Genomic DNA, 13,450 nt, shown 5'->3' with positions numbered 1-13,450 from the left:
TTGAAAATTGTATATGTAATTGTAATGGCTGTGACCATTATAAATAATATTTATTAACCGGGTCACCTGAAAAGTTGATATGTTTCTGACATACTTGGAAAAAATTATGGACATAATAATTTTATTATAAGCGAAAGGTCGGGGCAGACGTCAACGTAAACCCCGTTGCGTCGCTAAGAGAAGTGACATTAGAATTAGATATTTCAAGAGAATCTGTAAGGAGAATTAAAAAAAAAACACGGCTATCATCCTTTTAAGTATAACCTTAATCAACATCTTTATGAAGCTGACTTTGTAAGAAGACTTCAATATTGTAATTGACTGTTAGATAAACATGCCCACAATAATAATGTCGTTAACTTGTTTTTTTTTCATGGAGCGTTAACTGGTGTACGATATCTACAATTCCAAAGAAATGAAATTGAAGAGCCTCTAGATGATGTATCTCTTGCCGTGACATTAAATATATATTTTCAGCAGATGTTACTGAGCACCTACGTAATCTCAACAAACGGTCCAATCAATTGGCCTCCACGGTCACCGGACTTGACAGCGTTAGATTTTTTTGTTTGGGGGTAAGTGAAAGACAGTGTTTATGTAACTCCAGTGGTCGACCTACAAGAATTACAGCGGAGAATAACGGCTGTATTTGATAGTATAGCTCCAGAAATGTTAGAAAGGGAGTGTAGTATAGAAGAAGGAGGATGTTTTGAAAACAATCTATTCTATGAATGTTTCATCTTAAAATAAATAGGTTATTAAAAAAATACAAAATACGCAATAAATACAAAACTCCAGTAGCTTATGACGCACGTGTACATACAATACCATCAATACGTTAGTTTATGACTATATCCCTGCATTCCAAAAGTATATCAACTTTTCACCATAACAAAACACCTTCAATGTATCCTACGTAGAATGATCTCTTGAATCCAACAATGCAAAAAGAATAGAAATTTTATTGAAAGTTACTGCCGTCTCCGGCCAAACCGGAAGTGCAGCTATTGGACATTCAGCTTATATTAACCCTACCAAATTTCAAATCGCCATCTCAAGCCGTTTAAAAGCTATAGATTTTCCCAGTTTCTGTGTTACCCGGGATAAATATGAATGAATAGCTATTAATATTATGAATACTTACCTACTATCTTAAACACAAAGGAATCAAGACAATTCTTATTCTATCCGATCAACAGTGCGTAGTATTCCACATTTAAGTTGGATTTATTATATTATGCGCACGCTTAGCGAAGGCGTATTGTTTTTGTCATCCCCTTGCGTTTTAATAAATAATAAATAAATTTCTTTGCCTTTGATAAACTCTAGTGTGTAATCATGCATTACATATTTAAGAAAATTATATATGGGAAACGAAATATCGCCGTCGCTAAAGAACCCTTCATCAGGAGAACAGGAGCGGATTTACAGTTTCCAATACACTGTTTTTAGAAAAACATGAAAAATGAAAAAAATTGTTCCTTTTCTACTATTAGTATAACATAAGCTTTTAGAGTGTTGAGATAATTTTATTACAGTTACTTAAACACTCTTACTACAAAATGTGTTTATTAAACATTTCAGTTTTGTGATTGTTTAAGTCATTTCGTTGTTTTTTTGGCAGGGCCACTTGAACTCGTGCGTATTCAGTTCAGAAGGATAGATAGGAAAAGAATAGTTTGTAATAAGTCAGTCCCCTTTCTTGACTTCAATGTAATCTTAGTTCCACCGCACAAGAATTGAATGCCAAGTAAGTAATATCCGGACCTGTATAATCAATATAAATAAGTAATGCTCTTATGCAGAAAGGTTATAAGCTAGCATTTTCTTTGTTTGCATTTTCAGAATATCGAGTCATATGAATAGATCCAAAAGCATTAAGTATAAAAAAATAAGTTCCGCAAGCTTTGGGGAAAGTGCCTTTATGGTTTTTGTTGGAGGTACAATTACACAAAGTTAATGTACAAGTAACATTTTTTTTGGTGGTAGAAACCATACGAAACCGATGAAAAAATAAGACATCATTCAGCTAGTTGGAATTTCAAATATTCGTATTTGTTTTTTTTGCCTTAATCGAGAATAATTGTATTTATTCGCGGTTTGCAATTAAGATTATAATGAAAAGGAAACTTTTATTGACGAAATTCCCATAATCTGTGTGTAGTGTTTATGAATTATTCATCATTACGCTGACCAACAGAAGAAACCTAAATAGTTTTTCACTATAATTGCAAATAAAAAGGTGATAACGTGTGTAAATTATATAAAATAAGTAAAGATAAACATTATGGTGCCGAGAATAGGTATATAATAGGGCATAGTGCATTTACAATACAGTAAAATACAATTGCAATAATCTGTAATTCTCTTCGTTTCTTTTAACTACTTAAAGAATCCACAACTTTTGTTTCAGACAGATGTCCCCGAAATGTCATATAACTCAAGGAAGCAAGGACTACTAAGTTTCCCAAAATTTATGATGACAATGGTCGGATTTTGGCCGAAAGAATTGATTGAAAATGAGATGTTGCGAAAATTCTATCATTTCTATTCGATTTTTATTAAAAGCCTTTATGCACTGGTTTTAACTTCAATGGCTATTAAAAACTTTATTCTTCTGACCAATTCAGAGAGCATGAGAGACATTTCCAGCAAAGTGCTAATGAATTTGGCTTGTTTAGTGACCTGGATCATTATACAGCTGAGAGTGATATTTTATTCCACTACTAAAATGAGGAAGATCATTAGTTACATCTTGGAAGCAGAACAACATTTATTGCAATTAGATGACGCAAATTATCTAAGCTGCTATTGGCAAGAAAGTCGATATTGTAGCAAAGCAAATGTCACTCTTTGTGCTTGTGCGACGACTTTGTATTTGGCTTCATTTTACGATAACACTGTACAAAGCATCTTAATAGAGCAGTACAACAGGAAAAATAACGCGACTTTACAAAAGCCCTTTATTTATGATTTGTATTACTGGAAAATGAACGTGGATAAGTACCAACTGTTCGCCTTAATAGTAAATGATTTCTCTGCTATAGTGGCGGTTATTATGGGTCTTTCGGCCGAAGCTTTGATATTGGGTTGTATCAGTTTTGTGATAATTATGATCAAGATTCTACAAGTTAAAATCAAAAACTTTGTGTATCCAAGTAATGATACAAAATGGACCATAAAAAAAATTGTCGAAGAACACTATAACTGTATCAGGTAATGTATTGACTTAATAAACGAAATTTTCAAATAACCACATATTTGTTCAAATTGCACTTACCTATTGAAGCAGTTATTGACAAACAAATAAATAATAAAAAACCAAAGAATAAGTGTTAACCCATTAAGAATTTTAAATTTTACCATTTTTATACTTCCACATCCTTTTTGTTTCTTGCTTTGGTTTCATGTAATCTCTTCCGCCCTAATAGTCATTGTTCAAGTCATGACATTGTTCACACAATTCTTGTTTGAAAATAGACGACACTATTCTCTTTGAGCAAGTGTACTGGGGTTACCGTTTTGTATAGTCATCGCCAACATGTTTATAAACTGGTATAAAGAAAAAGTAACCACAACAGAACAGAGAAAACCGAAGACCTGGCTGAGGTTTGTGAGGAATTTCATCCTTCAGGAACCATGGCGAAAAATAACTCAATAATATTATTACACACATTAACAATACCGTAGCAATGCTTTAAATTATATCAATAACACTTTGTATAATACGATTTGAAAGTAACTGCATACTTTAAAAAAAATTCCAGCACAAATTTTCTTTGCACGTGCAATTACTTATATTTTTATTTGTTTTAGACTTGTGAAGAACCTAAATGACGTACTCAAAATTCCCTTGCTGGTTGAATACATACTCCTTTCCTTCAATATGGCTATAATACTAATGCTATATATAAGGGTAACAATGATTTATTTTGTTGACTATGAATATCAGTAATCGACTAACAAACCATTTAAATCTCAGCATGTAGTTAAATAATGAACATCAATTTTAGGCTGAACGTTTTGCAGAACGCGGCACAACAGCCGGCTATTGTGTAGGTTTGACTATCTACGTGTTCTTCTTGGGATGGAGCGCTAGTGGAATTAAAATGGAGGGGAGTATATCTTCCTTTAAAAATTTGTATATATATATATATATATATATATATATATATATATATATATATATATATATATATATATATATATATATATATATATATATTAATGGAAGTTGTTTTAACAAACATCAACTGAAGAATTTGCTTATTATCTCACAGTTGGAGATACTTATAGCGCAAAAGTTCAGTTTTCTGTAATTCTTAAAAAACTGTGTGGTATATAATACGACTAAAACTAACAAGGAACTTAGAAAAAGTAGCTACGATATTAAGATATCGTCAGTTAGTTAATATTAGATGCAACGTCACCAACAAAAAAAAATAACCCACCTGATTTTGGCTGTGGAAGAACTTTTACCAGTCATTATCGAGCTCTAAGACTCCCGTCAAATTATTTGTTTATTAGAATATCGAAATTTTGATTTGAGATCCGAAATTGGTTAAAACATTTGTTCCCAATTTGGTCTGCCGCCCAGGATATTTTAAATATATTTTTTTAATTTCTAGACAACTTAAATAATTTATGACTTATGTTCATAATTTTGCACTTGCAGAGTCTAGCACTTTCAGATGCAATATACGAAAGTCCATGGTTTGAAAAAAATTCGGAAATCGCAAAAATAATGACTATAATGATAATGAGAACGCAGAAACCACTCATACTCACTATTGGTTCTTTTGGCGAAATGACACTCAACTCATTTTTAACGGTAATATTATCCAAGAGTATAAATAAATAAACTTCAAAGTGTGTTTTAGATAATGAAAGCGACTTATTCTTATGCCACTCTTATGATGCAATAGGAACAATAGGCACAATTAGCGATGTTTAGTAGCAGACCAGTGATCTTACAATACAATTTTACCCAACAAATCTTGAAATGGTTGATAGTGTTTAGATTGGTTATTGTTGCATAGTTAAGTCATCTGATTATAGACGACTCGTTTTTCGGATGCAATGTAAACCACGAAATAAATAGATATGTAATTGCTTTACTTTTGAATGACTTGTCAACAATAACTTATCTTATCTTAACTTAAAAACAATTCAGTTGGCTATAACTTTTTTGTTTTTAGAGATATCAAGGTAAACAAAAAAAAGTAGGGTTAGAAGCCAACTTTTTTCCAAAAAAGTGACGTATAAAACAAAACACTATCAATTTTGTGACATATAAACCTACTTCATATTTTTTTAAGTGGAACACCCTGTATATTATATATGTGTTTAATAGAATATCTTATTCCGATTACAATGATGTACCACACCTATTATTTTGGTACACTCGATTTTGACAAATCTTCAAAAATAGGAATTTTTTATATAATCTCAAGGAGTGCACTGACAAATAAAAATATGTTTATGTTTGACATATTAATAAACAAGGTTGATGGTGGAATTATTGTCCAAGTCATAATTGTTAAAGTGGTTTTTCGCGAATTTAGCATGCGTGAAAGGAGTGATATCCTTCAAGTATACTTTCTGAATAATAAAAGTGCAACCACAGCTCATCGTGAGTATATTACGCTTTCTACAGAACGCCGAGCTCCTTCAAAACATATATCAGATATTTCCAAGTTTGGCAAAGAAATTTGCAGAAAACGATAACGTATTAAATGCTAAAAAGGTATTAGGGAATCATAATGTTTTAAATGAAGAACATAAGGCAAACATATCAGGATTCTATGAAGCCCATCCAGTTTCTTCAATTACTAGAGTATAAGAGACAGGTATTTCTCGGGGATCTATCCACGCAGTTTTAAAAGAATATACATATTTTATAGAATGATAAAAGTTCGTTCACTACGAGAAAGGGTTGTAACAGTCAAAATACGCGATATTGGTCTATAGATAATCCTAGACAAATACGCGAAACAAAAACCCAGGAGTTCCAATCAATTAATGTATGGCGTGGTGTCATAGATGAGGATATTTTGGGTACGATAGTTATAGATCAAAAGTTAACTGGAGATAATTATTTGCAACTCTTTGAGCACCAAATAGAATAATATTTAGAAGATTTATCCCTAGATATATTAGCGCTGATTATACGGCAGTAAGACGGTGCCCCTCCTCACATTGTTGTGCAAGTTACAAAAAAATGAACATTGAATATCCCAGAGGTTGATATTATATAAAAATTTTCTATTTTTGCCAATTTGTCAAAAATGAATGGACTAAAATATAAAATGTGTTAATCGTTGTAATCGGAATAAGATATCCTATTAAACACATTTATAATATACAGGATGTTAACTTTTAAAAATTATGATGTAGGCTTATATGACAGAAAATTGATAGTGTTTTGTTTTATACGTCACTTGGAAAAAAACTAACCAAAGCTTACCCTACATTTTGTTTTTTTTTGATTACCTTGATATCTCTAATTAAACTGTTATCAAGATAAACTAAACGCACGGTACAAAATGTGCCTCGTGGATGAGAGTGCAGCGGTGAGAGGTATCTCAAAATAGAGGTTTCACATCCTGAAAGTGAAAGTCCTAAAAAACCTAATATGCGCGCTTAACCTCTTCATTTTCCTCACCAAGAGCTCGTATCTGAAATCGCCATGTTCTGCAAAAAAGGTGCGAGATTAAATAACCTGGCTAACATATTGATATTGATTCATATTTTTATCTTTAGTTCGTAATACTTTCCTGGATCGGAAACCCGTTAATTATGATGCATTAATCTAGGACTACCCATTCTTCTGAATCATTCGAACAACATATCATGAAAATTAATGATCTCTATGCTTATTCTTAAATGTTCGAAGTTACTCGAGAACTGGTTCGTATAAATAAATTTCACATAATTTCGGCTAGCCGCTACCTAGTGGTCCGGAGTAGTGATAATTAATTAAATATGGCGCAACACTTGTGTGTCTATGCAGGTTTATGCAAATCCGAAAAACTTAAGCTTAAACTTAGGAATGCTATAATATATTTTTATTTTTTAACTTAAATAGCCGTTAAAAGACACACTTTCTGCACACACAAGGAACGAATTAAAACAATTACTATTGCAAAATTAAATTATTCGTATATTGTATTGAAACTAACTGAATAAAGTCAAATAAGCTAGTAATAAGAAAAGCCTTATGAAGTGCAAGTAGCTAATTAGTTTTTTTATCTTGCTATGCATTGCTCTGGGTTTATGTAAAAATGATAAGCGTTATGAAAAAATTGCAGAAAGCAAAAGTTTCTACATAAAATATAAAATATTTTTTTTACAAAAAATACAAAAATATACAGAAAGTGTGTTTGTGCAATAACAATACTTCCATAATATTTGATTGTTCTATCCATTTTCCTTTATAAGATAAATAAATAAATATTATTTTGGTTAAATTTCATTAATTTTTAATTAATTTTTTAATTTTGGGCTAACGTTTATATAACAAATTACAATTTATTTTAAACAAGGAATAATTCCTTGAGTTTTCGTATTTGTTGGGAAAGATATTTTTACGATTAAAAGAAATTAAGTGCCTTGAAAATAGGACTTCCAAAACGTGTATCCAGAGAATACACTGTCATTTGTTGATTTTCCGTATAACATATTTGAGATTGTCGTTTATACACTGCTTCAAAGTAGATCCAAAGCGATCCTTCCTTGAAATTGATAATAATTTAGATGTTTTATATGGTAGCTATAAAGTTATTTAAAAATTTACTGATGTTTCTGGATTAACCCTGTATCGTCGAATTTGAAATCCCCAATGCAACGTTTTTAAAAATCGGGGTTATAAAGAAATCACAGATAACCCGCTAAACCAGCGCATCCACCGAAGTACAACATTTGAGTTTTATTCTTCTAATAAAAATCAAAACATTTCAGAATTTAATTTCAAACTCGCTACCTTAGAGGAAATTACGTCAGCTCTTTTTTCTATAGAATCAAATGGTATTTGTACTGACAAAATTAGTATTCAGATGCTCCTCCGCTGTTGTCCTACAATTATACCAGTAGTAACATTTACACTCCAGTCCGAGCAGTTACGTCACGTACAAATGACGTAATCAAAAATTATCCGTATGTCTTAGCTACATTTCTACATGCGGATTTCAAGACTGACAAACAAAATGCCTGTATCAATTTGCGACATCCAGTAATGAAGACGTAACTGCACAATTGCTCTGACTGGACTAAAAAAACTGGAGTGAATTTTTAAAGTGAGACTTCCGCTTTTCCTGAGTGTTGGAAGAGGTTATATTTTATTCCAGTAATATAAACTAGTCCACCAGGGGAACTGAAGGATCTGCGCCCCACTGGCATTTTGCCTGAATTATTTTAAATTTTCTAGCGTGTACTGAAAAACAACTGAAACAGGAGGTTGGGGTGGACGACGATTTAAGAAAGCAATTAGACTAACTAGAAAAGGACATAAACATTATGGTATGTATTAGTACACTTGCAATACAGTACAGTACAATAGTATAGTCTACAATTCCCTTCGTTTCTTTTAACTACTTAAAGAACTTTTGTTTCAGACAGAGATCTCCGAGATGTCATATAAGTCAAGGAATTAAGGATTATTAAGTTTCCCAAAATTGATTTAGGCCGGATTGAAAATGAGAAAGTTCTACCATTTCTATTCCAAGCCTTCGTGCACTAGTTTTAACTTCCATGGTTATTAAAAACTCTATCACCCTGGCTAATTCAGATAACTTAAGTGACATCTCCAGCACTGTTAATGTTAATGAATTTTGCTTATTAGTAACTTGGATCATTATACAGTTGAGAGTGATATTTTATTCCACTACTAATGATCAATTCTACAATTTAAAATTAAAAGTTTTTTGTATCACTATAATGATACAAAATAGGCCATAAAACAACTTGCCGAAGAACACTACGGCTGTATCAGGTAATGTATAGAAGCTATAAACGAAATTTTGAAATAACCAAATATTTGCACAAATTTCACTTTCCCATTGAAGCTATTGAAAACTAGTTCGGATTTTTTTTCAATCCGCTATTATTTTTTACATTCTAGTGAAACAACAAGCAAATAAATAATACCATGATTTTTAGATTTCACTGTTTTTTTTTTCGACATCCTTTTTGACTCTTGCTTTTGCTTTTATTCTTATTAATTTCAATGGAGCTGGCAGCAATCAGCAATGAAATACAGGCCCGTGGCGGTGGAGTAAGTTTGGTCTTCGAAAATTGTGAAATCTTATAATACAAAGACTGCAGAATATACAGGGTGTTAAAAAAGTACGCTGCCAAACTTTAAGAAACGATCCCTTGCGTGATTTTAAGACGAAAAATTCATATAAAGACAGGTCCAAAAATGCATATTTTTCAAGATACAAGATGTTAAAATTTTCTAAAAAAATTGTTTTTCCTTTTATAACTTTATTATTATTGAGAGGCGGTTTTTGACACAAAAGCTTTATTTTTATTTTTACCAGTGGCATCCGTACGGGGTGTGAAATTAATATTTTTAAAGAAAAAAATGGCACGTCACTATTTTTTATAAAAGAAATATTTTTTAAATCTCCAATTTGGAGCAAATTTGGTTCATGAACAGACAATTTTTTGTTAATATTCACTCCACACTTGGTGAAACGGATAGTTTTATTAGTATGGCAAATTTTAAAAGATCAACAACTTTACCCTTATCTTATGCAAAGAGTCCAAGCCCTTTTGCCAAGGGGTTTTCCGCTAAGAGTGGCTTTGTGTAGATTTACACAAAATAAGTTAGTGCAAAATCCAACGTGTTTATCATAAGTGTTGTTTATCGACGAGGCATGTTTTTCCCGTAACTCAACAATAAACTTCCATAATCATGTGTGGGCTGGTAATAATCCTCAAGCCGTAATTGAAAACCATTTCCAAGAGCTATTTTCGGTAAATGTTTGGATTGGAGTTATAGGAGATTTCCTCACTTTCTGCGTGGCAGACTTACTGGTGAGCAGTACAGACACTTTATTGAACATGTATTACCTGATCTTTTGGATGATGCCCCGCTAGAGCAAAGACGTTCTAAGTGGGTTATGCATGACGGAGCTCCACTGCACTTCAGTTTAGTAGCACGTCACTAATTAGTTGAAAATTATACTGATCGCTGGATTGGGCGTGCTGGACCACACTGTTGGTCACCCAGGTCACCTGATTTAAATCCAATAGATTCCTTTCTCAGGTGACACTTAAAAACATTAGTGTACACAACACCAGTAAAAGTGAGGAAGATCTAACAAATTAGATAGAAGACTTTTGTACAGTTATTAGGAACACCCATGGAATTTTACAAAGGGTTCGCCAGTCCCTAATAAGGCGTACAAACGAATGTATCGAAGTCGAGGGAGGTCATTTCCAGCAGTTGCTATAATTTATTTTTTTCTGTTCCTCTCAGTAGTTAATTTTTTGTCTTTATTTATTTTTTTAGCGAAAACCGTGCTTCTGCGAAAGAAAGTTCATGTACCAAATTTGCTCCAAATTGAATGGGGATTTTAAAAATTATTTCTGTTTACAGAAAAAGCAGTGGCGCGTCATTTTTTTCTTTAAAAATATTCAGTCCAAAAACCTTGTAACACACTTGTAAAAATAAAAATAGTGCTTTTGTGTCAAAAACCACCTCTGAATAATTAAAAGATGTACACCAAATTTGATAAAAATATCGAAAGTGATATAAAAGTTATAAAAGGAAAAACAATTTTTTTAGAAAATTGTAACACCCTGTATCTTGAAAACAGCCACTTTTCGACCTACGTTATATGAAATTTTTGTGAAATCATGTCAGTAAGTCGCAATGGCAAGGTGATTCTATTGTCTTTGTTATTACGCTATTGATGGCAGCTGCGTAGTCTATATTACTTCGTGTGTGGTAAGTAATCTTGATTATCCGCCAGTCACACAATTCTTATTTTCACATGTTTATAAACTGATATGAAGAAAAAGTTTTCAAAACAGAAGAGAGACTTTCATCCATTGAACAATAACAATAATGTAGTGGCTATAAGGCATGTTTTTGCGATTAAACGGAGACTAATTTAATAAATTATGCGATTTATACTCTCCGATTTGCGATTTGCATGCTAAACTAAAAAATATTCCCCTACAAGCACAAATAATTAGTCATAAATTTATTATACTTTTACTTATTTTAGACTTGTAAAGGACCTAAATGACAAAATTTCCTTGCTCACTGAATACATACTACTTTCATTCGGCTATAATACTAACAATATATATCAAGGTATACATAATTTATTTTCTTGACTCTGATGATAACTAATGTCTAACTATCGCCCAAATTTTGGGCAGAGGGTTTTGTAGAACGCAGTACAGCAGCAGGCTAATGTACATGTTTGACTATCTACGTGTTTTTTTTGGAGGTGAGTATATCTTCCTTCAAAAGCGCTTTTTCAGAGCAGAGCATGATATTGATGTATGGTAATGAAAGTAGTTGAAACAAGAGTCAGTTAAAGAATTTTCTTTTTACTTCACTTATTACTAACGTTGGTTCCGCGTACCTTATTTTTCTGTAGTAATTAAAAAACTGTGTGATATATAATATGACTAAAAAACTTCATAAAGCCAAGAAGCGCAGAAAAAATTGCTACGATCTTAGGATATGGTTGCCTCATGCCGAGGTGAATAAATATTGAGCAGAAAAACTAGATAGAACTTACCTAAAAACAAAGTTAACCCAAATGACTTTGATTTTGAAAGGACTTTTACTAACCGTTATAGGGCTCAATAATACCCTTCAAATTAGGATTATATTAGAATTTGAAAATTTTGATTTGCTATTCGAAATTTCTTAAAACCTTCGTTCTAAAATTGGTTTGCCACACAGAATATTTTATAGATCAGGGCTTCTTAAACTTTTTTATATAGCGACCCCCTTCAAGCTTAGGAAATTTTAAACGACCCCCTCCTCCATATAATGAAATATATATTAACCGTAGATGTAGATGTAATATCGTACTATTTTACAATGTAAATAAAATAAGGATTAAAGAATACGTACCCATTCATTTAACACACACACACACACTATATATATATATATATATATATATATATATATATATATATATATATATATATATATATATATATATATATATATATATATATATATATATATATATATATATATATATATATTCCAATTATATATATATATATATATATATATATATATATATATATATATATATATATATATATATATATATATATATATATATATATATATATATATATATATATATATATATATATATATAATTGGAAACGTTGACGGGATATCGGTCGTAATGAAAAACAATAAATTGAATGACATAAAACTATATATATTTATTCAATAGAAAAAATAAACTTTTGTAACAATTTTTTTAATAAAAACATATTATTAACATCAAACAATATTAATGTGATGGATGTGATTGTTTATTTTTACACAAATAATTAAATCTAGGCTCAATTTGAGTTAGTGCAGATCGTAATAAGTTTTCAACGTTTATTAAAGTTGAACGGTATTTTGATTTTATGTAAATTAATGTGGAAAAGGCTGATTCACATAAATATGTTGTACAAAATGGCAGTAATTTGTTCATTGCCATTTCCGATAGTAGGGGATATTCTGATTTGATTTCTATCCAAAATTCATGCACAGGCACTTGAGAAAATCTGAGTCGCAAGGTAGTATCACTTGTTAATTCGGCAAATTCTTCTTGTGCTTTTAAGTTTAAAAAATTAATTTCTTCCATTTCAATTGAAAGTGGATTGCAAATCCATTGTTGTGTATTGATATCATTGGGAAAATACCTATGCATGTAAACTTCCATATCCTTCAAATGATTAACTATAATTTTTGTTATAGGAGTATCTTTTTTTTGAAATATTGTTACTAATTATATACTCGTCAGTAAATGGAAACATTTCGAGCGATCCACTTTCCACTCTGTTCTTCCATATAAGAATTTTTTTAACAAAGGCCTTAAGTTTGTTTTTTAACATAAACATATTAACGCAGACTCCCTGCATTGATAAATTCATATCATTGATTTTATCAAAAATATCTGCCAAATAGCATAGCTTGAGAAGCCGTAAATTATCGTGAAAATAATCGGCCAAATTAGAATTTTGCTCTGTTAGAAATATGACAACTTCATATTTTAAAGTTAATAATCGTTTCAAACTTCGACCTCTTGATAGCCACCTAACTTCAGCATGTAGCAATAAACTTGTATAATCCGAATCCATATCAATGCACAAATTTTTAAACAATCGACTATTAAGTGCTCGACTTTTAATAAAGTTAATGATTTTGACTGCATCAAAAAACACAGTCTTTAATTCTGGTGCAATT

At 31.2% G+C, this 13,450-nt stretch overlaps 1 protein-coding gene across 7 annotated transcripts in view; it reads left to right on the top strand.

The window, feature by feature from the left end:
* Nucleotides 1-9,169, top strand: part of LOC132704265 (odorant receptor 49b-like) — a 51,771-nt gene extending 42,602 nt beyond the window's left edge. For 2 of the 7 annotated variants that reach the window (XM_060674134.1, XM_060674133.1), the window contains exons 2-8: nucleotides 1,625-1,750; nucleotides 2,414-3,216; nucleotides 3,817-3,916; nucleotides 4,014-4,115; nucleotides 4,676-4,831; nucleotides 4,881-8,517; nucleotides 8,613-9,169. In XM_060674134.1, coding sequence (XP_060530117.1) covers nucleotides 2,429-3,216; nucleotides 3,817-3,916; nucleotides 4,014-4,115; nucleotides 4,676-4,831; nucleotides 4,881-4,925 — 1,191 coding nt within the window. In that variant the 5' untranslated portion in view covers nucleotides 1,625-1,750; nucleotides 2,414-2,428 and the 3' untranslated portion in view covers nucleotides 4,926-8,517; nucleotides 8,613-9,169. Of the gene's footprint in view, nucleotides 1-488; nucleotides 576-1,624; nucleotides 1,751-1,842; nucleotides 1,941-2,413; nucleotides 3,217-3,816; nucleotides 3,917-4,013; nucleotides 4,116-4,675; nucleotides 4,832-4,880; nucleotides 8,518-8,612 lie in introns of those variants that run through there. The other 5 variants (XM_060674131.1, XM_060674130.1, XM_060674132.1 and 2 more) reach the window with 5 other exon arrangements.
* Nucleotides 9,170-13,450: the final 4,281 nt, after the last annotated feature.

Source organism: Cylas formicarius, unplaced genomic scaffold, assembly GCF_029955315.1.
Source record: "Cylas formicarius isolate icCylForm1 unplaced genomic scaffold, icCylForm1.1 PGA_scaffold_7__23_contigs__length_41026272, whole genome shotgun sequence".
Lineage (NCBI taxonomy): Eukaryota > Metazoa > Arthropoda > Insecta > Coleoptera > Brentidae > Cylas > Cylas formicarius.
The sequence above is the reverse complement of the archived record's forward strand: the minus strand, read 5'-3'. Positions and strand labels throughout refer to the sequence as shown.